At 36.2% G+C, this 24,528-nt stretch overlaps 1 protein-coding gene across 4 annotated transcripts in view; it reads left to right on the forward strand.

The window, feature by feature from the left end:
* Positions 1-22,135, forward strand: part of LIPC (lipase C, hepatic type) — a 73,216-nt gene extending 51,081 nt beyond the window's left edge. For 2 of the 4 annotated variants that reach the window (XM_035553955.2, XM_035553958.2), the window contains exons 3-10: positions 5,832-6,019; positions 7,611-7,790; positions 10,281-10,398; positions 12,444-12,677; positions 14,150-14,392; positions 18,236-18,356; positions 19,054-19,272; positions 20,992-22,134. In XM_035553955.2, the coding sequence (XP_035409848.1) occupies positions 5,832-6,019; positions 7,611-7,790; positions 10,281-10,398; positions 12,444-12,677; positions 14,150-14,392; positions 18,236-18,356; positions 19,054-19,272; positions 20,992-21,094 (1,406 nt within the window). In that variant the 3' untranslated portion in view covers positions 21,095-22,134. Of the gene's footprint in view, positions 1-5,620; positions 5,709-5,831; positions 6,020-7,610; positions 7,791-10,280; positions 10,399-12,443; positions 12,678-14,149; positions 14,393-18,235; positions 18,357-19,053; positions 19,273-20,991 lie in introns of all 4 variants that reach the window. The other 2 variants (XM_035553956.2, XM_035553959.2) reach the window with 2 other exon arrangements.
* Positions 22,136-24,528: the final 2,393 nt, after the last annotated feature.

Here is a 24,528-nt window from a genome sequence, read left to right on the forward strand (position 1 = left end):
ACCTCTATACCGTATCACTCTCTTATGGTTTCATTTCCTGTCCTGATCTACTTAGCTTTATATTTGTCTTTATTCATTTGCTCTCCCCTCTATCTGATAACATTGTATGAAGGCATATGTATCCATACGTATCCAGGCAGTTTGTGACCATTTCTTCTTTTCGCTTTTAATGTCAAGGAAAAGGAATGCAAACTCTAAATCAGGCATCTGAATATTTTGGATGAAAACCTGGCCAAAAATTTAGTCATGCATATATTTGCAAACAAGCACTTCCATGAAGGAAGAAAAAACGGTACAAGAAAGAAAGTCTGCAGATAACAAAAGGTCAAAGTAAACAAAGTTTAAGACTAGAACACATTGCAAGTGTTTTTTTCTTTTTTTCAGATTTACCTACTTTTAAATATTACTTGCAACTATGCAAGTTTTGTTTAGGTAACAGATGGAGTTTTATTTTTGTTGTTGTTAGCATTTATGTATAGTAACAATTTTAGATATATATTATGGGTTAGTCCAAACCATTCCTGGAAAGACCAATGATTCTAATGATTTCCCAGTATTTTGGTTCATAAAATTCAGATTAGGTCAGATGAAACCCTTGGGGTACTAATTTCAATTTAGCAATCATGCATTGTGCAAGCAGCACTTAAACGTTCATATTTAGAAGCGTTTTACTTTAGATGAGGAAACAAGGAGGACAGCATATTTGTTACCCCATAAATAATGCATGCTGCTTAATAGTTGTGTGGTTGGTGCATCCTTCTGCTCCCTTTTCAGGAGAGGAGAGTAAGGGAGATTGTATGCATTGTTCTGCACAGGGCATCAGCCCAGAACCCAGGAGCTGACTTACAAACTCAGAGACACTCCTCGTTTCTTTGTGGGCTGGTTTCCCTGCTCTTTGCAACAATTGCCTCACAAGCTTATTGATTATTGTACTCAAGATCACATTTTTACTGGTGAACAAACTAATATTTGTACATTACTTCACAATAAAAAAGAGGAGTGGGAAAAGTAATTTATCTTACTTAACGGGAAAAGAAAAATATTATCAAGTTTTTTACAATCAGCATTCTTTCAGTAAGTTTTCACCTGATACACAAAGGCAAAAGGACAGTTTGGGAGTGAGTGTTATCCCCTTATTTGCCTTGTTCTCCAATCATCACTCTGATACTTGATTCTAAATAAAAGAGATGTGGAAAATAAGTTTTGAAGTTTCACATAGTAAAGAGAGGTCCTACAGGGAAGAAAAAAATTAGAAAAGTAAGACAAGAACCAAAAAGAAGTGATTCTTTTGAGTGTTTTGGGGCATCCGAGTATTCAAAACCAACGAGAGAAACAATTCAGCAAGAAAAGGAATAAAAATGCATGCTCCAATACATGTAAATAATAAAGAATCAATTTAGAAGAAAGCAGAAAGAAAATCTGCTAATTTTTGTCTCTTGAAAGACAAAGTTATACTTCACTTTACTCCTTCCTTTATTGAAACCACCAATAAATCTATTATTTGATTCACAACTGACTCATATAAGAGACACAACTGAATAGTTGAGGCAAACAACAGCAAGATGAAATCAAACTATGATAACTATTTAATCTGTTTCATCATCTTTTCAAATACTTCTTAGTAAGACTTCTGCTTTGATGCTCTCATTTTTTCCCTCCAGATCCCCAGATACTGCCATTTAAGGCACTCTACAGAAGTAAGACTGTTTGTATCTATCTCTACCATCTGCCCAAATGCTTTCAAGAGAGGCAATTTTAAATAAACAGCAGCAGCAGGTACATAAGTATAGAATTTAAAAGGAACTGACACGGGTCTTAGCAATTATTTTTGATAAGCAATTTCTGAGAGTTACTTGCACTCCTTTATGTCTAAGGCCACCAAGCAAACAAATTGTACTAAACAATGATCTGCACTGAATATTCTGAACATATTTTACAGTTCTTGTATATGCCATAAATTCAGTGCTGGGCATTTTTTCCAAATTACTTTTCCTTTGGAAAGTGTTCTGACTTCAAAGAACAGAGAAAGACAGACTGAGACCTATTATTCTAGGTCTTAACTCCTCATTAACATGTTAGTGGCACTTTTTAAATCACAGTTCCATTACTACTGAACCAAACATTACATTTCCTGCTTTCTCCAATACCCTGCATGCCAGAAAATAAGTTAGAAAGGCAGTAACTAGAAAATTATAGGGATATGGGACTCTGCTGACAGTTATGCCCGTTCTGCTTCAATATATGTCTGTAAATCAGTAATATAAAAGCAAAGAAATGCTCACTTAATGTTTCCAGTCCTATCCTATCATGTTTTTGGTTCAACACATTTTTGAAAGGCAGAAGTCCAGTCCTGATGCAGAATATCTATGATTATTGTGTGTTGTACCTTTGTATTTGTGTCAGCTATTGTACAGGAAACCTTGTTCAAAGAGATGCAAAATGCTTAGGTAAATACACACTTGATGAAACCTATCATTTCTTTACGGTTTATATAATGTTGCTTAAATTTTGTACTACTTTCATGCTTGTTCTAAGAGCCTGTCATTTTCTTGTGGTGTTTTGTGTCAGATTTACCAAATGGATTTGCTTAGAAATCTCACAGTCTGGGGATTAGGACAGGTGCTTCTACAGAAAGTAAGGGGGGGTTAGTGAAAAGGTTTTCTGATAGCCAACTGCAATGTGACAACTATGGTTCTAGCAAGAATAGCTATAAGGGAAACATTTATCAAAATGAGGGACCTGAACACTTCCCTGTCATTAGCTTCTCTTCTAAGTGATTAAAAATAAATAAAAATCTGGCTATTGGAAGTGAGGCAGTGATAGAGTCCACTTGCCGTGGCCCAAAGAAAAATCACCAACATGCCAATGCCTTCACTCAATTTCTCCACAGAAATGCCTAATTCTGGGAATTGCAGTAGTTGTGTCAATTGTTCCTCAAATGTGTTGGAAAGTGGTCACATTGGAATACCATAATACATAAGCACCCTTTTGGAAACATTTTAATGCATGTAAAAGTGGCAAGCCACCTGAAAGATGACTATAGATTTCCTAAGGCTCAGACAAATCCCCTGACAAACATGAGGAGTGACTGCAGCAAGGGTCAGAAGGCAATTCAGAAAAATATGTCGCGTCTAGGTAGTGGGGTGTGTATGTATGCTTGCACGTATGATTTTCAAGTATACTTAACATACCAACAGCCCAAAGTTCAGCTTCCGTTCAGGTTTACTTAATTAATTTTTAAATTACCTATGGATTAGCTGAGTGCCATTGAGAAGTTCTCTTCAATCCTCTTCAGTGAGACCTTGTTAAAAAACACTTCCTGCAGAATTCCATGACAGGAGGAAGGATGCTGAACCTTATTTTTCTCAGAAAAAAAATCACTTTCCTTAATTGGGAATGACAATTTAAATCAAAGGTTTTAATGCTGTACTGTGAGATTAATTTAAAACCTATGATTTAGCAACAATTAAAATTTTTCTCCTAACATTAAATAGTTCCACAGTATTTTGTCATTCTCATTCCCAAGACATCTTCAGGCAGATTTTGTGACATGAAACAGATATTTTAGTGTGGCATTTTTATGCCCATTTAAACACGATGCAGAAAGAAACTAATACTTAGATTCTGGATCTCTTCCCCCCAGAAAAGCATACAATATTTCATGGTTTCAAATCATTGCCAGTGTACAGACCTTTGCATACTTTCCAGTAAAGTATGCAAAAGTAGCACCAAAAATTCTGTAGTTAAGAAAAACACGTAACTTCTCATCTGCTGAGGTGATTCAATCCAAGTCAGAAATTGTTTCTTCACATTTACTAGCTTTCTTATTATTCTTCACATGGTCCTTTCATCTTAGTTTGGAGTTATCAGAAGCAGGACTGCAATCACCTAAGGCAATAAACTCTAATAATGGGAATAAAGTAGCGGGAAACAATAAATGAATTTATATCTTGCACATGCCAATATGCATAGCATTCAGATGGCTACTAGAGCTACCACTACCAGGAACATAGGTCTCTTCTTTTTTTCTTCTCTTCTCTCTCTTTTTTTTTTTTTTTTTTAATAATCCCAGTTGATAAAAATGTTTTTGTTCAACTGGGAATCAGTCCTTTGGTTTCCTTTTAGAAAAAAAAAAACAAACAAACAAACAAACAAAAAAACAACATAATTGTTGGACTAAGATCTTCAGAGAACAAGGGAAGTCAGCCAGCAAGTCACTCAATCTAGATAAGAGCTACTTTTCCAAAAGGAAACTTCTTGGAGTTAGAGATGATCTTGGTACTCTCAGCTGCAACTAGTTCAGGAAAATTTTCAGCAATTTTATTTTGCAGTTTTTGCAAACTGACGTATGAAACTTTGCAGCTCCCTTTGATCATGTCACTGAGTCACTGGCATGACATTTTTAGCTAAAGTGTTATAGGAGCCAACATGTTTAGACAATATTTCTTTCTCCAAGTCATTACATGGATTAATAGATTGAAGCAGTTCTTTGTCTAATAACAATAGATCCTACTGGAAATTTTCACTTTTGACAGCCATGAAGTTTAAACTGTATTTTTAATTCCCTCTCTCAGACTTACTTTGCTTTTGGCAAGCCAAAAGCTAATCCATTAAAGCAACAAAAACATTTTCACAGTGGATGTATAAAGAAAGCAGCTTTTTATGATTGTTTTCTGTAGTATGTACAAACAATAGAGAGTGACAAAATGTCTTAGCATTGTAACAAGCATTGAGAAAAGGTGAAAATAAGGCATAAACCAAAGAAAGGATGTGTACAAAGAAAGAGACAAATTACATAACTTTTGTTTTTCTTTTTGTATTAAAAAATAGAGCACAGTGCTTATTTTTGTGTAGACTACTCACCAAGCCCTGAAGTCATCAGAGGTTAAGACTACCAACATCATTAAACCTCTTTCCAATTTTCTGTTCTTCAGCTAGACCTTCACCTTCTCCTGATATTACTCTCATCAGAAGCAGTCCTCTCCCAGCAAAAAATCCAATAGAAATGCTCTTAAATAGACTTTTTAACAGATAAATTATCACTCTCAATCCTAAATAGCTATCACAGAAGTGTCATTAAAGAAAAACATTAAACGCTGAAGCTAAGAATTTTCATGACCAAACCTTCACTAACTTTGAAGATTTTTCAATTCCAGCTGTTGTAGATGGCTGAAGAGATTTCTAACTTGGCTAAAAGGACTTTCTAATATTTCCTAGCTATGAAACATAACTTCGTCTGGAGTTACTTTGAATGTATAATAATTAGTGAGAGAAGGAAAACAGTGCACATCCGGTTCAGTTCAGTTTGGGAGCTTTATTACCAGGATAATTATTCACTGAACCAAATTAAATATGCTGCTTGGATCATGTTTTTCACTGTACCAAAATAAAAACTTGAATCAAGTTTCCAACAAGATTGACATGTGGCAAAAATAGTCCAATCTAAAACCAGAATGCTTTCATGTTAGGGTTCTTTGTACTGTATAAGATGCCACTACTGCAAATACATATACATGGGAGTATCCCAACACCAAATGTGCTTGCAGAATAAAGGCTTATGTGCTTTTAAAAGAATAGTATATTACGTTCTCTAATAGTTTAATTGTTATTGTTCAAATAGATGGACTCGGATGCACACCTGGACTACCTCAAGCATCAAAAGAAAACACTTTTTAACCTAATATACAGTTCAGGCCCATCTGGAGTAGGTAGCTATTATATGTAACTAGAGTTTCAATCTTACTAGTTTATGTTATAAACTGTCTCATTAGTAACTACTTCAGGTTTTAGATTCCATCCTATTCTGACTGTTATTATGTATTTCATTTCAGAGGCACTGGGATCACAGAGTGAGCACACTAGAACAAAGAAAGATCAGCAAAGCTTAGAAACCAAATTTCAGCTCTATACAGATACAACTGAAGAAGGATGTCAGATTTTGTTCAATCAGTTGGAGACTCTTGACAAATGCAGTTTCAATGCCTCTCTTCCTCTGGTGATGATAGTCCACGGCTGGTCGGTATGAACTCACATTTTATTTTTAATTCAAACTACACCTGATTTGATATACTTTCCTCTTCATTATGCTAGTGCCAAAAGCAACTTTGGAAGAAAGACTGGGATCTGAAATATGGTGGATTTCCCTAGTAGCAATCATGGCTAGAAATAATACAAAGTGGATATTCCCCACTGAGACTCTGAAGGAACACTCAACAAGCAATTTTTCATATGAGAGTCCCATGCCAGAAATTAGATTCATCCCTGGTTTAAAGCCAGAGTTCGAACAAGCAGCTGAATTAATGTGCTATGCCTCTGGAGGACTGAAATCCAGTTTCATTTCTCTGATATGTTTACTGCCAGATATTTACAAACTTACTGAAAAAAAGTGCACACAATCTCCCCACATCTTTCTCATAGGTACAGCTTTAAAGATAACTTCTCTATAAGCTTTTTCAGCTGAAATTGAAGCCCTGAATGTCAATGAATTACCACTGAACTGCTTCAAGTTAAATGGTTAAAAAAATCCACCAAAACCCTTCTTCAAATGAACAGAATTGCTGTGCTACAGTGAATTTTTTTCTGATCTCAGCTGGAGAAGAAACAAAAGAAAAGAAAGGATAGAAAGTCATGTCATTTGAACAGATCTTTGATTCTCATAGAACCAATGTCATCACTTAAGATGGCAAAATACAACTGTGTCACTGCAAATACACAGTCAGAGAAAAGTTGAACAACACACTTGATGTGCATAACTCTCAATACGTGTAACAGCAGAGATGGAATATTGCCCAGATTAATTTAGCCAAGCCTCCCAAACAAGAATTTGTTCAAAGCCTATACCCTTCTCAAAGAACTATGGAGCTGAGGCTGCTGCCATTGACACTCAACGTTCACATTAACTTAATCTACAGAAGTATTAGACTCTTAGAGAAAGAAGTGTGTTTGGAAACCCAAAGACAACACATCCGAATTCTGTTAAAAGACCAGAAGAGATTAGTATGTTCCATTAATTGATGAAATATGCGCAACCAGCTCTGCTTAAATCTGAGATTTATTAAATAGTAATTCTGGTCCCTCAAATTGGAAGCAGTAAAGATGCTAGTAAAGAAAGTTTGATCCAGTCCTTGAAAAAAAGAATGACTCAAAGGAGAGGAAAAAAGAGGATTTCATAACAGAACAAATATAGAAGGCAAACACTCACTGGTCTGCAACACTCCAGCTTTCTTCACTCTCCCCTTCAGCTTGAATTTACAGGGACAGCTGCTCCTTAATGAAATCAGAAACTTCCTGGGCATTTCTGTCTTTCTTTTTAATCACTAATACCAATTATCTCAGGATGCGTAAGAATATTTAAGGACATAATTTCATCGATAAGAGCTCACATCTATCTACCTAAAATATTATACAGTTCATATAAATTCTTGATTTTTGTCCACCCAAAATCAAGGATTCTCAGCAATGAGGCATGTTGAAGCCCCTAAGATCTAGTTATCAACACTAACTCACCTTGTTTATTTTATGTTTTACGCTTCCTTGAGCTTTTCACACAAAATATTTGTTAGACACTGCTTTTTCTTAAGACTCTTTTTATTTTTTTTGGAACAAAACAGGTGGATGGGATATTAGAAGACTGGATTTGGAAAATGGCAGCAGCTCTGAAGTCTCAGGATAAACAAATTAATGTGATCATTGCAGATTGGCTTACATTTGCTCACCAGCACTATCCCATTGCTGTACAGAACACCCGCCACATAGGTCAGGAGATAGCAGACTTCCTGGAATGGCTGGAGGTAAGGGCGCCCAGGTCAAAATGTGTTTCTTTAGAAAAGACCTATTTACTTGTTCTTATGCTTCTACCACCTTTCTGAAATACTATGCTGGCTAATGCTGTTCATTGCAATCGGTTGTTTCTTCAATACACTGTACATTTTTCTTCCATCAATTTTCATATGACTTCAAAAAAAATTTGTCATTCAAGAGAAAAAAAACAAGTAGTCTTTTTTATTAGAATACTTTGATGTGTCTTTAGAGTTGAGATCATTTCATGCTACTTTAGTTTTTCAATTAGCATGTGTGCAGAGAGCTGGCATTCTTTGCATTATAAAGCTACTCAATATTTTAAGTTCAGAACTTGGTCAGTAGAAGAAAGTCAGAGTAAGTTCCACACTTTGCAAACAGGCATATTGTCATTTGCAAGTAGCTAGTTCAGCACAAGGGGGTTATGTGTCCTATGTCTAATGCCGAATTCCAGCATGACATCACATCAGATTTTTGCTTTAGTTTCCCATAGATTATTCTAAAATAATAGCTTGGTGATTGAGTGTAAAGGTAGACATTTTAGGAGGACAGATACACACAGCAAAGCAGATGGCACAGAGGCAGTAATGAGTACAGAGCCATGCTAATCTAGTGACTACTCACCAAAACTCCCACTAGGTAGGAAGCAGAGGCCATGTCTTACAGCAGTTTTAGCTATACCTGCAGCTGCCAGACTGAAAATGTTATAAAGGAGTCTGCAAGGGATCACTGGTCTCCAGCACGATTTTTGAAAACACAGAGAGCAAAACACTAGAAAGAGACTTGCACATATGAAGCATGTACCCTACGTAACTTGTATTTCACCTGTCTTCAGTACTAATTCAAGCTACCTGATTTGGAATGAAGTCATATTTCTGTACCTTACAATGAAATTTTTAATACATTAATTTAAATATGGTGAGGTCTAGGGTAGATGGGAAATATGCTGCAAAGATGAAAGGTTTGCAGCAAATTCCACTGAAGGACTAAGCTGCTTTCAACGGAAAAGACAGGGCTAGGAGTTACCAGACAATATAGCCAGTTAGGGCCAGCAGGCACAAACAAGGCAGAAGAGACAGTCACCATTCTTCCTTGTGAGAAGAAAGCTTAGCTCTTGCTCAAATGTAGTCTAAGTTGCTAGAGACCTAAAATCATATTTTGAAACTGTTTAATTATTGAATGAATCAAAAGGTGGACTTTGTTCAGTTCCCAGGACACTCAACATTGTAAACAATAAAGACAGTCTGTGATTTCTCCAGTGTCAGCAAAAAATAAAAATAAAATAAAATCGAGGCTTGAATAAGTGACTGTTTGCTATAGCATTGTAGGTATCTTCTCTTGTACCCTGATATCTTCCAGGATTTATATATGCCATAACTTTTTACAGCATTCAACTGAGAGTGTTCAAGTAGTAAAGCTTCATTCAGTTGAGAAGCACCCCTTCATGTGTTTAAAAGTTAAAAAAACAACCTCCTGCAACTATCTTTCCACTGTGCTTCAATCTGATTTGAAATGCCCTCAGTGGATGTAACAAAAGTTGCAGCACTGTGCAACATTTTAATTAAGAATAAAAATAAAGTAAATATTAGCACTCCTAGTATAAGAGTAAACAGGGCATGATCAATAACAGTCTCAATAACAGCCATCTCAACATCTGCCAAGAAAGTCATTATGGATATTCTGATAACTAAGAAGGTTGTCAGCTTTCACCTCATCTTCACAACAGATAGGTATCGAGACTGAAAAACCTCTCCACTGGGACAGGCAGTATCCACACTGAAATTAAAACAGAGGTTTGCCTTTCCTGCAAGAAAAATATTACACATTTTTCTTTACAAGCCAGAACAATTTTGAGCCTCACTGCTCAGGTGGACAGCTTAAGATCTAGATAGTATTGATTAGGTAGAAAGAAGGGCCTGAGGCCAATGCTTCTCAGGTTTGTTTCACAACAAATACCCAGTTTTGTAAAAATCAGTCCAAGAAATATCATCACCATATCACTTAGCATGTCAGACCAATGTTGTGATACTTTGGCTTCTATTTTGGCATATATTAATATCTCAGGCAAAAGAAGCGATACACTTCATATAAAAGAGTGTTTTACACTGAAATTAAATGATGGATATCCAGGTTATAGTCATAGGAAAGTCAAACGCTGCATACAAAAGGCAATGCACATTTGCATCATTTGCAACCAACAGCAACAAAAATCCTACTATTTCTGTTAATGGCTTTCCTGAGCATACCACATAAGTAGCAATGCCCAGATGCATTTTCCTGATGCATTAGAAGGAAGCAAGGAATAACACGCAGCCAGCAAAGAAATTTAGTGCATGATCCAAGCACCTTATTTCACCTCCAGCATCAACATACGTACAAATTTCTTGGGTTATAATTCATGGTATACCTGGCTTGTAGTAACTATTTTACTAATTTACTTTTTACATTTTCTCCATCTAAATCAAGCTGCTGTTATCTTCCAGGAATCCATTCAATTTTCCAGAAGCAATGTTCATCTAATTGGGTACAGCCTAGGAGCTCATGTTTCAGGGTTTGCCGGCAGTTATATCAGTGGTACAAGCAAGATTGGAAGAATTACAGGTAAAAAAACAAAACCAAAAAAACTACTTACTTTAATAAGCTTAATAGTCAACTGATTTCTTTACATACATTACACAGATATTTGGCGTATCATAGTTTATATTAGAACTAAGAACTCCTCAATCCTATTTTTATTAATCACACTGACAGTGTTACTTTTGCTGGAAATTTAACTATAGCTGCTGGCTAAAAGCTTGCATTTAATTTATAAAGTCTTTTTAGGCTCATGGCCCTAGCTAAATTAACATATGTAGACACCTTTTCTAACAGCATCCTCTCCAAAGTTAAAATATTCACACGTATAGGCAACGTAATACACTTGCACAATATTTTAAAACCCAAGGAAACCATGCGTTGAAAGCCATTTACAACTAACTTCATGCACTGTAAATACATACTACCCTGTGTGTGTTGCGAGAAAGCATTTAACGAGGATTGATTTTAATAAACAGAAGAAGGTAAACAACTCTACTGTTCCCTTAAAGATAGACTCACTGATTCATGATCTAATATTGGAAGAGACTAGAAATGCACTATTTTAATTTGTACACAAGAAAATAAAAGAAAAAAACAATGGGGGGATAAACCAAAACAACAACAGAAAACCCACCATCAACAAAAACAAAACAAAAAGTCAGATCCAACGTTTGGGTCAGACCAATAACCCCGAACTATCTGGAGAACAAGATCCCGAGCATCTTCCTGAAACAAAATCTCTTTCGTGTTAATTGGCCTTAAGAACTTATAGTATCTGACATTGTGTCCCTGCACGACCAAGACATAATCCACACATCGTCTAAAGTCCAAATGCAAGTCCCTCTTGGGGTTTGCCATTACAATGAAAGATTTAGAGATAAGGTAATATCCACTTCAAGCTTCCACCCAACCTTGGCTACTCTCAGTAGTCCCACCTCCAGCTCAAGCTGCCTTCACCAGCCCTCTGTGTCACCTACCTCCCTTGGATAGTTGCAAGTCCCAGTTGTGGTCTATGATTCACCATACCATAGTCCCTTGCTCAGTCAGTTCTTGTGATGGTGCCTGCATGCCAAGAAGCTTATTTTACATAATGCGTCGTGATATTACACCTGTGTACGCACTGAAGAACTTGAGCTCATCAGCATTGATTATTCAGACCATATTAGTACATAAAGCCTTAATAATGGATAAACAAAACCATTAATTTATTATTACAAATTTATGCATTTTTCATCCAAAATTATTCAGACTTGTAACAATAAGCTTAAAAAAAATTCATACTGATTAAAGCTATTAAAAGGAAAAGCCATGACTTTGGGGTGGCATCTCTACTTGTATCCTCTGCTATTAGTCTTGTCCAATTACATCAATGCAAATACGTTAGTCCATAATACCAGCTGAAGAATGTCAAATTTAATTGCTTGTTCTCAAAACTAAAAAGCAGCTTTAAACTATGCAGGAAGTCTTTTTCCACAAATCAGTTCCCAAAAAGGGCCCTATACAGAAGCATCCAGTAAACTAAAATCAACGTCTCTAACTGGAATATTATTTTCCTGAACACTGTAATAATTTGAAATCTTTTAACACTGAGAAACTATTATAAACAGCATCTACCAGACAGAGCTCTTGAATCAACAAGTGAAGTTTTATAAAATTACAAGTCTCAAATGTGGGCTAAAAGTCAACCTTGTTGTGGGACTGCTGTCTTCAAAGAGCCTCTGAAATGCATGACCTCTAGAGTACCAAAGAACAAAATTAAGTAAACATCCCTCAAAAGACAAAGCAGTAGCGAGCATGGTTTGTCTATAACAAACATATCTATCTCTGAGCCTGTGTCCTTGTGCATGCAGCAGTTACTGTTTATTACAGTGCCTGTGTTTATTTTACCTTTTGGTGTTACCGTATACCCTCACAGTACAAGTGTTCCTACCATTGTTTTTGTCAGTGAAAGACCTTGTAAACTACCAGCGCTGTATGTTTTTAAATATATATCAGAGACTTCTCTCAAAACAGTATAGGAAAAATCCATCTGTACTACACCACAATCAGATTATTTGCATTTATTGCAGGCCTTGACCCTGCTGGTCCCTTGTTTGAAGGAATGTCACCAACAGACCGTTTATCTCCAGATGATGCAAACTTCGTAGATGCAATTCATACATTCACTAAACAGCACATGGGTCTCAGTGTTGGCATCAAACAGCCTGTGGCCCATTTTGACTTTTATCCCAACGGAGGCACCTTTCAGCCTGGCTGTCACATCATGCATGTCTACAACCACATTGCACAATACGGAATCACTGGTAAGAACCAATTGGGCAGTGAGGGAAGCAGCACTGTAGCTGGACTGACAGTATGTCAGAGAAACTGCATAGATCTGTGGTCTTAAAACAGTATCTAATGGGAGCATTGTCTTGCATTATATGCATGGAAGTTTCTTTTCTAGAATTTGGTGATTTTTACATGTATTGAGTTCAAATTGTTCTTACTGACTGGTAACAAATGTGGCTGCCTAGAACTTCTGAAAATCAGGCAGTAAGCACCCTAGTGTCAAGCACTTTTGAATAATTTTCAAAAGGTATTTGTTGTGGTGGTAGAGGAAATGAGAAAACTTACTCTAATTAAGCCAGATTCATCTAGTGTGCAATTAATTATTTCAAATCAAACAAAACACAGGGCTGTACTACTCACCTTCTTTATTCACCTTTTCCCACATCACTGTCCTTCAACTGCACAGCGGGTGATGCTTTTTCTGGGACTCAACTGCCAGCATTCCAGGTTTATAGGGTTTATATTTATAGAAGATTAGTTTCAAGGTACCTGAACATAAATGTACAGAGAAACTGATGCAACATACTGAAAAAAGATAAAGGTACTGATGCACTGTGACAAACAGAACTTTTCACTGAACAACAACAACAAAAAAATCAACAACAAAAAAGAGTACAACCAGCATACCAGACTGCAAAAATTTCTCAACTATCACACTATATAAAAGTAGACCATCTTAGAAAATAATTGACAGTAAATGTGAAAATCTAGAAAGCTTATCTGTGAAGACATGTATAAAAAGTCCACAGTGACATATCCCAATTGCACAGAAGAAAATAACTTTCATAATTTGATTTTTTTTTTTTCCATTTTTCATTTGATTTTTATTTTCTTTCAATTAAAAATGAACATTGAATTCTATTTTGAAATCTTTTAAAAGTAAAATTTCCTTTTAGGAAAGGAGGAAAAAATATATTTGTCTTAAAAGCATATCTATGTACTTAATGCATATAATGTATTTAATATATTTTTTGCTTTTTCCCCAGTAGTAGCAGCTAGCAAAATTCAACATTAGTCTGTCAATCTGATGAGGCCAAAATGACTTTACCATGTAAGCATCCAAAAGTTAGTATTCAATCATTCAGAATGAGACTGCTGCCTTTAATATAGTATGGTGAAAGACTGCATTTAGTCTCATATTGTATTTCATTATTAACTGAACAGCCATGACAATGAAATCAAGGCTCATATTTACAGTCTTGTACAGGCAGACTAAAATTTAAGCAGCAAATTATTCAATTTTATTAACATGTTGGTTCAGCCAAGCTATCTTTGGATGATCCCAGAAGTATGGTTGCTACATGTATGATTTCTGAGACAAATTCATGACATTTTAGTAAGCATGAAGGATGTGAGAAGAACAGTAATATATACGTACGGTTAGCTGCTCTGTAGTTGGAATGCTAAAAAGGGCATGCAAAATTACTATTCATGTTTTTTTCAGGCATCACTCAAACCGTGAAATGTGCCCATGAGAGGTCTGTTCATTTGTTCATCGACTCTTTGCTTCACAACGACAAGCAAAGCACAGCATACTGGTGCAACGACATCAACACTTTTGACAAAGGAATGTGCCTCAGCTGTAGGAAGAACCGGTGCAACACACTGGGCTACAACATCCGTGAGGAACGGCTCCCAAAAAGTAGACGACTCTTTTTGAAAACAAGAGCACGTATGCCTTTCAAAGGTTCGTGGGAATACTTGTTGCAGTCTCCAGACTGATAACAAAATGGGATAATGAGCCTAGGCTTTGTGATCCTGTTTACTCATTTATTAAAGCTTATAAAATCTATGGTAATAATCAATTTGCTGAGCCAATTAAGAATCCCAGTAGGCCTTCCTGATGCCCTTTCATCAAGATCTTGACTCTTAATATTTTTACAGGAAAAAGCTTGCTGTGGCTCTGGGGCCTCAGAGCTGCTTAGGGCCCTGATCTACAGGATTTTCCTATAGCTGGCTTGCGCAAGTTTGTTACAGCATATGGAGGTGTACAGCCAAGTCAAAGAAGCACAATTGCTCTCAGAGGCCTGTAAAACCTCCTCTTCCAACTTTGCCCAAATTTTATCTGTAGATGGTCTACAAGACTACACACAAATTATTACTTTTCAGACAATGGACAGACAGCAGAATAGCATGGACTTTAACAGGGCAGAACCGTGGCACTAAAAGTGACTGGTACTCCAGACTTTATCTCCATTAAATTATTTCATCAAGAGCACAATACCTATCTAAGCTCAAAGAGAGAATCCATACTGCCTGCATTATCAGATAGAGGGATGCAGTCTGACAGGGAAATGACGCCTATCTGCCCATCTCCTCACAAAATGGCCTGGGCCTGGCTGCAGGCCAGTTAACCCGCGGTTGTCAGGGAGCCCACGAGGCCACTCCTGCTGTTGAGCAGATGTCCACATACCACCGTGAGGTTTTACATACGTTTTAAAGCAGGACTGTGTGTAGCCAACGGCAGGACGCCTTTTTTCTAAGTTATTTTTGGTGCAGGGACTTTTGGCGTGTCGTACTTCCCCTCACCACCCTCCTCCCCTGGCTGTCATGAGGCTGAGGCGGGTGGCATGAAATGGTGCTGCCTGGCCCCTGGCCCGGGGCTTCCGCTTACAGCTCCAGGCCACCAGGCATGGAGGAAACACCACCTCGGCCCCTCGGGCTGGTGCCATCCCACAGCCTGCTCACCACCACAGCCCGTCTTCCTCAGCCTCCCCCAGCCCAGCCCCGCCAAACAGGGGTTCCCCTCAGCACCTCACACCCACGGAGGCCTGCCCCTTCAGCAGGGCACAGCCAGAAAGGGGGGCCTGGAGGGATCCTGAGGAGAAGTGTATAACAATCCTGCTTGTATTACACAGCTCGTTTCCCCACAGTGCCTGGTGCTCAACTGCAATACCACAGATTAAAATAAATAAAATTAATGTACTATTAAAATAATTTTGGAAGTCTTCCACATACAGCTGTGAACTACATGGTGATGACCACAGAGACATCTGCTCAGCCCTGACTGACACTCAGAGCAGCTGAACGTGCTGGACCTCCTTACACTTTTTTTTTTTTTTTAATGCCACAGGAAGCTGCTTGTGGTAGATTTACATATTTTTAAAGGCTGTGTCTAGTTCTCAGTGTTATTTTGCTACAGCACAGTTAAGTCACCATCAGAATTGGGAAAGTGCATTGCTCTGACGACCCTGAATCTACCACCACACACACCTGGACACAGAAATACCATCTCTGCATTGTTTTTTTCTCTGGATATGGAGATAGGTATTTTGCCACATGCTGCAACTATATCTTGTTGGCATTGTTTTCCATTTCAAACATGTTTCATTTTTATGCTTGGAAATGGTTTTCCTTTAAGAAAAAAAGTTGTTGGCATCTACCCAGATACCAATACCCCCAGACAATAGTTTCCTTTCATAAAAGTTCCAAAACAAGGCAGCAACTGTGGAAGAATGTGTATAAAGTGATCTTTGTAACACTCTCAAAAAAAAAAATGTTTGAAGATCATGAGAGAGGCCCAAACAGAAGAAATTTGAGAAACTCAGCATTAAATCTCACAATGCTTTATATTACATCATGAAATCTGACATTTAATTTTTCAAGTTAATGGCATTATATTCTGAAGCATTCGTTAATCCAGCTCAAACAAACAAACAAAAAAGCAGTTGTTACAAAGAAGTTAACATTCATAATAAGGCCATGATTGGGACCCTGAGTCAACCAGAGTTTTTATACAAATACACTCACCTTTTTCCTTAGAGCAAGCATCGTAATAACCACAGCAAAAGGCTAAGCTTTTATAAGTCATTAAGAACATATATTACAGCAATCAACTTTCACATGAAGAGAAAACTCAGAGCAAGGCAGGATAGTAATAAGTGATCTATAAACAAGCATCTGCCCACTTTGTCCTCATCAGGTTTGCTTTTGTGGTTGCCAGCAAAGAACCATCCATTTTGCTTTCTGCAGAGTGGCACCTTCTCAAAAGAAAATACATTGTTCACTAACATGCAGTAACTATGAAACAATACAAAAACATAGTTTTTCTAGAGAATACCTTCCATTGTGAGAATTCAGAGCTCTACAAAAATCTGTGCATATACATAAAAAGATTATTCCCTTAGCAGGACAGCTGTGCCACTCAGAGCAGTAGCATCATCTGTGAAGCATGGAGTGGGTGAGAAGAAGAAATGAGGACAGAGCATCTTTCTGCTCAAAAACTACTGTGCTACTATGTTTAACAGAACAGTTTTCCATGTGTAGTTGGACTACAGTGCAACCTCTTAATTCCAACCAAGTACTCTCTTGTCTTTGTTAAATAAAAGTTACTTCAGGTTTCCTTCATTAACAAATAAATCTACCAGTTCTGTCAAGAAGGCAGTTGGCAGAGAGCAAAGCAACATTTCACTCTGCAGAAATGCTTTAGAGCTGACTAATGCCAATTTGCTTTAGAAATCTCCAATACAATGGAATGTCCGGCTTTATTTTTATACAAATAGTATATCCTGATAAATGGTGTGTAAAATAAAAGCATTGGTTGTTAATACTTTTATTTAGAAAATACTAGATCTGATGTTGGTGTCAAAACTAAATAAAGAGCCATCATGCTTGGATATCTTCAAGATGAAAACACTGAAGTGCCATCCTCACCCAACAACTTTTCCATAGGTAAATTTAAACGGTTACTGCCAGATCTTTTCTTTTGGTAAATAACCAGACAGAAGAGTGTTGGACCTTCAATATTTGTGTGCACATGGTCTCTAACTGTATGGTGTTGTTTTATTTTTCTTGTTTTTCTTCCTCATAATTTACTAAATGTCAAACCGCTCATAATCAGTACACAGATGATTCCTTAGGCATTCTTTATTCTCAGAAGTGTGTCGTTTTTTTTCAGTTCAAAGACTTTCCTAAACACTATTCTTCTAGAAACCACCAAACCTCAAAGCACTAATGACAACTTTCTTATAATAACGTGCTTGAACAAAGTCATATTGTTAACAGATGCATGTTAAGCACAATATATCATTCTGCAGTCAAGAAAAGTTCACTAGCTCTCTGTTTTGCGGGGAGATTTTCTAGCTAGTCAGAGAAAAAGCCTGACAACATCGCATAAGGTCTTCAATCTGTGCTGTACAATCCCTAATCAAGTCCAGTCATAAGTATTCTTTGCTAGCTGGATAGAGAGCTTGCCAGACATTCTAACAATTAAAGTTCAGAAAAGGTGAAATATTTCCCAAGGAAGAATGTTTTATTCTAAAAGAGAACTCTGCCTAGGCTTCCTCTTCCCCACCCTCCCCACCTCACCCTCCCCCCTTTCAAATAGAGCGATAGGGCCCCAAGACCCTAGGGGATAATGCAACACAGCAACAATCAAAAAACAATGTTTTAATTTTAACAAAATTGATTAAAAATAAAATGGAAGTATCAGTCAAGTTTCTGCATTGAAAGGCATAATTATTTTGTCTGAGAAATCTATTGCTTTTTTGACCATTTAACTCGTCACTGTCTAAATTCTTCCTTTCTACAGTCTATCATTATCAGTTCAAGATCCACTTCATCAATGAAATCCAAGGCAAGCAGATAGACCCAACTTTTAGCATCTCTCTGACAGGCACAAAGGAGGATGCTAAAAATCTGCCCATCACACTGTGAGTATTGATATTACATGCCACTGTACAAGTGAGATACAAGGTGCCAACTTACCATATTACTTGGATAATCAAGCTGTGAATGATCTGGTTTAGTACTGTTAATTGGAGATGAACTGGAAATCATCCTCTCTTCATCCACACCCCTTAAAAAACACAATTTTTGATTTACAAAAAATGCATGAATATTGTATAAGATCTCTATGAAACAAACCCTGTGATCTTGGAAGTTTCTTATAATGCTAGATATCCTGTCCACTTATGTTCAGTTGACCCCTTGGCTAACACAGGGCAGTAATCAATTAAAACATAAATAGGCAACTGTAATTAAGGTAAAGAATTTTGGATATTTCTCATGATGGAGACATTATTTGCATTAACAAATGAACAGGCAACAGTGAGGGCCAGCCTTTGCTCTAGCAGACAGAAGGCATAAAAAAATACTATTGTGGATTACATTTTGTCTTGCCACTGGTGCTTCACCACTTGTCCAAGCTTTTCTTACTTTGCCTTTTTATTCTTTTAGTAAGTTGCCAAATTTCACCACTAGAGGAAGAGTATGCTAGAGACAGTAATGTTACTCCTGGAGAAGAGAGAGGAAACAGTTCTTTCTTTGATTTCAAAGAGAATAGATTTTTTATTTTTTTTTTAATCCATAATAATTGAGATAGCATTATTCTGTTTTTGTTTTCTGCAGTGTTGAAGGAATTAACGGGAATAAAACCTACTCTTTTCTCATCACACTGGACACTGATATTGGTGAACTAATAATGATCAAATTCAAATGGGAAGGAACTGCAGTTTGGGAAAATATCTGGGACACAGTTCAAACCATAATACCATGGACAAAAGGCACCCGCCGACCAGGACTTATAGTGAAGACAATACGAGTGAAAGCAGGGGAAACACAGCAAAAGTAAGTGTAATGAAAACATCGTTTTTCATTCTGTAATAATGCAGACATTTGCCAAACAAGCTATCCTAGTTCAAATACAATCATCTGAGTCAAAAGTGTCACGAGTCACAATCATCTGACTCAAACCTATTAGGAGTTTTTCCACACACCACCTCCGACATTTTCATTTTTTAATTTATTTTTTTTTTTTTAAATGTTATTGCCTCAGATTACACTGCATGATTTTAAGTGACTTATAAGAATTTCTTTGATCCAAGGTAAAAAAATTAATAGTGGAAAACATTCTGAATTTAAACTGAATTTAAGGCATCAAACCTTGGGTGACAATTTTATTTATTCTTAGGAATAGAGGATAGAGGAGTTAGCAAACAGATACAAGGAAGAACTCAAGTTCCGCACTGCGATTTTTCTACACAATTGTTAACAATATCTGATCATCATATCCTATGCATAAATTGCTATCTCACTCCAGAAGGACATGAAATTTCAAAGAAACAAGATACTACAAAAGATAAATATTGATTTCAACACTAAGACCATGCAAATTCAAATTCCTACTTGCAAAGTATGACAAATCTCAGTTATTTGCCTTTCAATATATACTTTTTTTAATATTCTGAAGGCAAAATAAACCGGTAGTTTCCTGCCCTGCCCCAGTTGCTTTGGAACTGTATCCACAAATTTGAGTGTGGTAGTGTTCTCTACATACTGCAGCGCTATTAACACTTTTGAAACTGCTTATTCAGAGAAATTTCAGTCAGAAGACAGAATAATAAAATTAATAATGATTCCCACTGCTTTAATCATTTGAGAATTTTTAACAGCATTTTAATTAAGGTGAATGAGAAAACTATGTCTTACCTTGTAAGTGTGGCTCAGCCTCAGATGGTGGTCTTTCCCTGGTGCAGTGTCTTTCTTATCAGCACCAGTTAAAACTACTGCAGACTTTCTGTGGAATGGTACTTATTGGCAGAGCTGCATCTCCTTGATGCTGACAAAAAAGACAAATTAGACAATTTAAAGAGATTTTTATAAGGTAATCCATGTGTGTTGGGGTGGGAGGAAGGGCAGTGGAGGGATCATATTTTCTTAGGCTTTTTCCTCTCTGAAAATGTATTTTGTAGGTATTTTCCTCCTCCTAACTCAGCACTTTGCACATTTCTCTGCCATAAAAAGTAATTGTTTCTCTAACATCTCTTGCTGTTTTTAAAGTGATGATCCCAAATCAGTACTGACATAGCTGCCAAATGAAATTAAACATACTACACAGTGCAAATTAGAGAGCTGTTTTAAAACAGATTTTTTACCTTGATAAAAGTATGAAGGCTGTGAAAGAATTATGTCAGATATACTCATTTTTTTAACCAGAAAACTCCACTCCAATAGTACTGTGTCAATAACATAGAACAAGCCAATTACTACTGATGTACCACTTAGGAAATCCTGGAAAGAGGTTAATTGATATGGGGAGTTCAGGCGGTATCTTCAGGAACCTATTGCTATTTAGAAGCTTTTTCTGTAAGCAGAGGCAGGAGTTTTTGTCAAGATTTTAATGGGTATTGCTTAAGTGATGTTTTCTTTCTGTGCAATCTGGGATGTCATGTGAAAGTAAACAAAGGATAAAGACAGTAAAAGTCAAAGTATTTAGAGAGCACACTTTTATACATATAGTATCCCTAGAAAGTAATATTATACTTACATTCTGCATTTTCTTTCTAGAATGACATTTTGTTCTCAAAGTATCGAAAACGTTCACCTTTATCCAGCCCAAGACAAAACATTTGTGAGATGTGAAGATCGCTTTCGGAGACAAGAAAAGTGAGCAAGAACAAAAAGAAACTACTTACCAAAACACACTCAAAATACCACACATCTAGTAAGATATTTTAAAAACACACAGCTATGTTAAGCATAAATTTAAATACCCTGATAGTTTCAGGGATGATGAAGAAAACACAAAAATGTAGACGTTGTGATACAACAGTAACTGAAATGCACTTTGTTCATCTGCTAGACTACTCTAAGTGATCGATGAGCAATTTCATCAACAGCAACTGTTAATTTTAAATTCTTTAAAGCTTTGAAAGAATGCCTGCTCATTAGAAATACAAAGGTTTCTATTTGAAAGAAACATCTTTGAAAAAAGGAGCTTAATTTCCAATTAAATGCTTTGAAACATTAATAGTGACTATCAATTAAATCTTTCCTAAATTATTTCCTGGAGAAGGTGGAGTTAAGTAATAGTAAGCATACTCCCAAGTAGATAACATTATCAAAAATTTTTAACTTCTTACCTTATAACCTTCATAAACTAGAAAACATCTCAACGTATAGAAAGCTTGAGCTATCCATTATAACCTGATGACAAGCAAAATAACAGTAACACCTAAAAAAGATGTCCTATTGGAAAATGCTTTGCTGTTTAACCATTTTAGGGTACTAATTAAAATTACTAGTAATTTAACAATGCTTAGTGTACTGCACACAATTGTAGCACGACTAAGTTTTTAACTTTTGAATTAAAATCATATTGTTCATGTAATGCCTGAGATTATAGATTTTAAATCACTGTATAGCAGATTTTAGCATGATTTGGAACTGTATTAATAAATTAAAATGGTCAAAACTTTATCAGATATCTTCAGTGCATATAAATTTAAAAAATTCAAATATACAAAATTCCATTGTTTCCTATGTCAGAATATAACTACATAAAGAAACACTATCATATCAGATTACTCATGCTTTATACTTCATACAATAGCATTAATAAATATGTACATCAAAGTATTTCATTTGTCACTTTATAATGGTAAGCACAAGATTAATTAAAATTATGTTTATGACTATTCTGAATGTAATTTATTTTAAATATTCTCTAAGTAGGAAACAAGTGTAAAATAGTCACAAGACTTGGAGCAAAGCATATTTTCCATATCAAGATACTGTAGGAAATTTGGAATGAAAATACACCTTACCAGGATTTAAATGATTGATTTGAAAATCATGACAAATGAATGAGTTGAGCTGAACTGGCAATCCTGCAAGCATGAACCATCATCAGATGGTGAATTCAGGCAACTTTGCCAACCATCCAGAATACTAACTTCCAACTTTTAAATGCTGTTTTCAATGGCTAGCTTCTATTTAAATAAACAGCAATATTCAATACAGAAACAGAAGGGCTGATTAAATACAATGGAAACTGAAGCATACTTTTACATACGATAACGGCTGTGCTTCCGGAGGTGTAAATTTCAGAGGCTGATTTGATATTAGAAAATGGACACTTGAATAGCATCTTGATTATGAGAAATCCTTCTAGATTTAGGTACAAATTCCATGTAAAGAAAATCTTCAGATCTTCAAAGTAAGCTTCGTGCTTTCATAGATTTTGCTCAAAAAAGTGCTTCATTAACACCAACATATTTCAGCTTTCTATGTCAAAAATAGAATTTTTAAGCAAGGAATTCTGTGCTTTGTTATCCCCAATACTCCAATTACCTAATAATAGCTTTGTTAAAGTTTTGTTTTGTTCCTTAATGTAAACACAGAACATATTACAGTCACTTTATTCAAAATCGTAGTACAGTAAACCAGAAAGTCAAATTAGGGAAGAGGGAAATTTCAGTACAAGTATTCCTGAACCAGCTATGTAAGCATTAGACTTGTTTATAAGTCTAAGACTTGTTTATGGTTATAGCTACTATGAAGAACAAAATAAAACAAACAAACAAACAAACAACAAAAAAAACACCACCAACAAAAACAAACCCAAACCAGCCTTGAAAAGAGTTAATAGCTAGAAACCAGTGACAGCATTTTGAGGTGAATGAAGTTAAGATGGACTCTGTCCTGAAGACAATAAAAAAGCAAATTTCATTGTGGTCACTTCCGTGCGCAGCTAAAGGCATTTCGATTTTCCAAGAGCAGAGCAGTAAAGCACAATGAAAAATAAGGTAGGGTGGGTGTTGGGGGCATGGGGTGAAGTGTGTCCAGATACCTCAAATTATGCCTCTCCTTAGATTGTTTGCAGAATTCAATTGTTTCTGGAATTCAGTTTTTGCTTCTGGGAAAAGGTAAAAAAATCGGCCACTTTTACTTATCATGCTCAGAGTTATTATTTTTATTTATAAATATTTGTCTATTTACAAGAGAATTGAAATACTGTTGTTGGTAATTGCATCTACAACATTGGTTATCAGCAGCTTTCTAAAAGCTGTGATTTTTGTTAGCTTGTTGAACCAAATCCTGCCCCACTCCTCAAAGGCTTTGGTTCAGAAGATATTGAAGGATTACAGAGCAAGAGGCTACACAGAAATGGCTTGTGCTTCCCTTTCAGTGCAGTTGTTAGTGTTGCACTACACCAGAAAAAGCATTCAAGAGTTGAGACAGCTTCTAAAGCAATTTCTATGGTGTAACATATGCATATTCACAGACTTCCAAGTTCTGATTTTTCTGTAGCTACACACTCTAACACTTAAAAAATATTTTAGACAGTAAAGTTAGTATCACTTACTTGATAAGAAGGGATCTTAGCTGTAGGAAAAAAGTTTGAAAGCATTAGTTCAGGTAAAGCAGGTGGGAAAAAAAAGGTCAAAGACATCTACAATGTGCTGAAACCCAAACAATGGGAATAGTGCAGCTTGGGGACTTTTAAAGTTTCTGAGGAAAAATATTCTCTAGCTCAACTGCAACAAGCCAATATATCCTTAGATAACACACTTTAAAAACTCCTCTAAAGTCAAACAAAAATTAAGAGAATATTCAATATTTAAACTCTTGCTGATACAAATAAATTTATTCTGAGGTCTTTAGGTCTTTATTTTATTTTTATTTTTAGAAATTGTATGTCCAAATAAATCCTGTCCCAATTTTTTTGATAACCATTACACTAATTTCTGATATAAAATTGACATTAAGCCTATGTTGCAGCATACTTATAGTCTTACATAGCCAGAACATAATGTCAAGGTCATACCTCCAATTCCAAGTGGTTATAGTGGTGCCTTACTTTGTGCTCACTGGAATTACCCTGTATCACTCCAGAAACTGAACTGAGAGCCTGAAAGCCATCAGAGGCCTACCTCTGTCAGTACAAGCACAGCTTAGAATGGCAAAGAATGCTGTGCTTTTAATCACATCTGTGTAATAATGGGCATCCAATATTCTGAAGTAAAATCTGTGTTTTTTTTTTCCCTGAAAGCAATATTGGAACATTTAATTAAAAGGCAAACTATTTCACTGACTTGTAGT

The sequence above is a fragment of the Cygnus atratus genome, chromosome 11 (assembly GCF_013377495.2).
Source record: "Cygnus atratus isolate AKBS03 ecotype Queensland, Australia chromosome 11, CAtr_DNAZoo_HiC_assembly, whole genome shotgun sequence".
Taxonomy (NCBI): domain Eukaryota; kingdom Metazoa; phylum Chordata; class Aves; order Anseriformes; family Anatidae; genus Cygnus; species Cygnus atratus.